Below are 4,351 nucleotides of genomic sequence, written 5' to 3'. Positions count from 1 at the left end.
TCACTTCTTAAAATTATTAGTATTTTCTTAACAATATTAAATATAAGAAAACACTTTTTTGCCAATCAACAATGGGTTCTGTTCTCTTTGTGTAAATGCAAGTTGAAATGGATAAAAGAGAGTTAAATAGGTTCATGGGCCACTCTTCTTTGTATAATGTATGCCTAACATGCACTTTTTTCATTTTAGCGAAAAAGTTGTAAAAGATAAGACTGTATAATTGTTTTTTGTTTTTTTTTTCTTCCTTGATTAATAAATTTTTACTCTTTTTGACAAAAGATCAGATCACAAATGGAAACCTTAAGAGATTAAATTTCTCCATTGATAATATATGAGTTTGTACATGTCTGCAGCAATCAGAAGTATGTCCTCATGGAAGAAAATGAATAGGAAAGAGCCTATCTCAAATGGGTGATACAGGATACCCAATTCCATGCCGAGTTGTGGGAAACACAACGAAAAGCAGGCTGCTAATTACAGCAATACCAATTGGAACAACATCCAAGAGCTCTGCTGCCTCCTCTGGAGGCGAAGGATACAAACAACTCACCACCTTATCATCCAAAAGAGCAAAAGCAAAAAACACCAAAGCAGAGAGCACTGCATGGATGAAATCAAGAAAGCGAAGCTGATATTTGCCATCTTCTTCCTCTGCTAAATCATCATGGTTGCTCACATACTCAAACGTCCATAGCCCTTTGGGAGTGGCAATCCCATAGTAGATCTTACCATCAGAGCCCCTGAAGCTATCAGTGAAACAGGCAAGAAAGCAAGAGATGCCACAGAGAAAAACAAGGGATTCTGTCATGAAACGGCTAATCATATCACATTGGCCATCATTGGAGAAAATGGGGACCAGAACTTGAAAGGCCAGGAGAGTCCCTGTTGGAAGGAGGTTTGCAAGATGTGCAGTGCTTGCAAATGTCTGCCTCAGAAGCTTCTCAATCATGCTCTTCCTCCCCTCTTCTGTCATCCCCTGTTCCAGAAGACCCATTTTCTCTGCACCCATTTGGGTTTCCATATCTTCTCTTGATGAAATTTGAATTGATCTCTGCAATTTGATCCTTTAAACTTCTTCACACCCTCTAGAATGAAATGGGCTCCAAATGTGATTGCAGAAATACCATAAAAATTGACCTTTGATAAGATCAAACTAAATTCCCTTCACTTATCTAAGAGCGTTATGCCCAAGTAATCGATCGCACACGGAAGAAATTTCGTAATCGAGACGGATGAGAGGATCTCCTAACAGAAAACCAGGCATTCCATTAGTATATGACTGCCAAAGTTTATCTGTAGTGATTCCGATTACAATTGTCATTAATACTGCAAAGATGGTGATGGAAATGTGCTTTACAGGTCATGAAGTTTGAGACATGGAGTGACAGAGTGCGTTTGTTTTGCGTGGAAGACATAAAAAACTTAAAAAACAGAGCGTGTGTATTGGTTTCGTGTTCTCTTGATGTCGTCTAAAACTTGACTTTTGTGTTATTCCTTATTCACGTCATTCCTCAACCTTCATCAATATTCACACATAGAACTTGCTTAGCAGGCAAACGCACAACTTTTCATTTAGCCCTACCTAGTGTGTCGTTAAGGGAAAAAAATATTCATATGTGCTTTTACGTATATTACATATCTTTCCAATTAGGAGAAGAGCACCGGTTCTCATTAGGTTCAATGTTTGTTCATGTATATTCAATCTTTCAATTATTAATTTTAAGAAATTAAAAAAATAACTAAAAATTCATTCATAAATTTTACATATATCAATAGTTATCTATTTTTAAATATTTTTAGATCATAATTGATCTATTTGTGTATCTTTATTGGTATTTAGCATTTTGGATTCTAATTGATCCATTTGTGCACCTTTATTGGTACCCATAACTCATGACTACTAAGGCATTTGTGCATAAGTATTGACAATTTTAAGTGTATAGTTATTAGGGAATCTTTAAACAAGTATCAGGCAACACTTTGAAATGTGTACTTTTTGATCCATATATTTTTTGATCCTTGCGTTCATAACATATCCCACAATGTGCATCGTTACTACCCAAAAGCCAAAACAAAAGCTATAAGCAGTCAACTTGCATGTAGAGACAAAAAAAAAAATCGTCAAAATCTGATGTACCATTTAGAATTTATGGATGTGCGAGTTTGTGTGATTTTAGATGAGCCACCTAAGCAAATCAAAGCTAATAATATGTTATTTAAGTTTAACTCGATCATAAATCACAAATGAAAATGGAAAATAACACAACTTAATTACTTCATATGTACTCACTTATATATATTTTTTTCAATATAAAGTCTCAAGATTAGTGACAAAATTATATTTTAGAACCCAGTGGAAGTGGAAATGAAAAAAAAACACACCCTAATTATTTAATATGTGCTTGTGTATATTATGAAATCTCCCAACAAAAGCCTAAAGACTATTGTATTTTAAGTGCACAATGGAAGTGGACATGGAGAATAACACACCTTATGTAAATAATTTAGAATAATGTAAAATTCAAGTAATTCACGAATAAGATTTAAAATCAATTTTATTATTGAAATTATATAATGATATAGAGTTATTTAGTTAGAATTTTAATAGAAGTATATGGTAAGATATTGTTAGTTGATTCATCAATATGATGAGAAATTCATGTGATGTCAAATAAACATTTTTTATTTAAAAAAATTGATGTTTTAAGTTGCATTTACAATTATAAAATTAGTTTCTCTAAACGTAAAAAAATAATCCCTTTTTGATCACATTTCTCATCATCACTGTGTTCATAAATAATTAAATAAATTTAAATTATTTAATTATTCTACTAATTGTCTACTTCTTTTAATGTTAATTAAATATTTCTTATGATTTATAATTTAATTAATTTATCTTTCTCGTTAGTTAATTAAATAATTTTAATTATTTGATTAATTTTATCCTTCTCCATTCCTCTAACCTTTCATACTCTCTCTGACTCCTCAACCACCTTAAGCCCTAGCAACAACATTAACCACAACAACAACCTAAAACCCTAGACATGATGTCCTTATAAAGGAATCTGATTTCATGTCGGTCCAATAGGATTACAATACAATTTCCTAGGTTCAATGCATCTAGACGTATCTGGTAACATGACACAAAAAGCACCGTTAAAGTGTCGGCACCGTCAAACAATCGGTGGATGGTAACTCATCACAAAATGCCGGTTGGTAACTCATCACAGAGTATTACCGGTTCATTCAAAATACACAACAAATCAAAGCTAATAGTATGTTATTTAAGTTTAACTCGATCATAAATCACAAATGAAAATGGAAAATAACACAACCTAATTACTTCATATGCACTCACTTATATTGAACGCCAATCTCCTCTAGGCAAGATTCAAACTAGATTGTTGATCAATCTCCCTCCAATTCTAAAAATTCGAATTTCTTCCTCTGTCATTTCTTTAACCACAACTTGTGATTTTCTTTTATCCACTAATTACTTATGCTTTAAATTTTTTAGAGCAATTTCATATCCATTTCAAAGAAAGCTTGAGGACAATGGAGATTTACAAAGTGAAAGATGCTTAATTTGATTGTCTAATTGATGATTTCATTAATTCATTGCATTCTTATTTATTTTATCTATTAGTAGGCTGGATTTAGCCATTGATTCAAGGGTTTTTTTGGTTACCCTAGGATGATCATTGCATTCTGAATTTATAGTCATACTTTTTTGGCACTCCCAATGGGACCTATGCCTCGAAAATCTAATCTAACTTATGAGTTTTTGGTGCATCTAGTTCATAGTCTAGTGCATCTATTCACCATTTTGGTGCATTTGTCGATAAAATTAGTGCTTTTGACCCTCGTTTGTGCAATTTCATTAGCTCCATCTATGCTTTTGTTTACATGGTTTGCCAACACTTTTGCAAATTTTGGAATTGGTGGTTTTGTCTTTGATTTATGCATCTGCTTCTTATTTCAATGCATTTGTTTCATAGAATGACATTTCTATTGGGCATACTTGTGCATTTGTTTACTATTTATGTGCTTTTATTTCAGTACTTCAAAAATTTTGTTTTTTAATTTCTACTAACAAGATTTGACGTGTTTTGGTTACTAACGAATTTGTGTAGCTTGTCTCCAGACTGTTGAAGACAAAAACTTAAAAACTACTACTATATATTGTTGTAGGTTCACACTCGTTGGGAGAAGACAATTTGAAACTACTAACATGTGGTTTTGTGGGGATTTTATTGTTTGCAATTTTTAAAAAATAGAAAACACATCAATTTTCTAAGAGAATGAACATTGCTTGAGTATTTTGTGCACTTGCACATTTTTGTTATCTCCT

At 32.5% G+C, this 4,351-nt stretch overlaps 1 protein-coding gene across 1 annotated transcript; it reads right to left on the bottom strand.

Moving 5' to 3' along the window:
* Positions 1 to 294: 294 nt before the first annotated feature.
* Positions 295 to 1,300, bottom strand: LOC131030504 (protein DMP4). The gene has a single exon (XM_057961357.2). It carries the CDS (start codon positions 1,019 to 1,021, stop codon positions 404 to 406), a length of 618 nt encoding a protein of 205 aa, XP_057817340.2. The 5' UTR covers positions 1,022 to 1,300; the 3' UTR covers positions 295 to 403.
* Between the last annotated feature and the right edge of the window lie 3,051 nt (positions 1,301 to 4,351).

Source organism: Cryptomeria japonica, chromosome 2 (genome assembly GCF_030272615.1).
Source record: "Cryptomeria japonica chromosome 2, Sugi_1.0, whole genome shotgun sequence".
NCBI classification, from domain to species: domain Eukaryota; kingdom Viridiplantae; phylum Streptophyta; class Pinopsida; order Cupressales; family Cupressaceae; genus Cryptomeria; species Cryptomeria japonica.
Note: the sequence above shows the minus strand (reverse complement) of the source record. Positions and strands in the feature narration are given on the sequence as shown.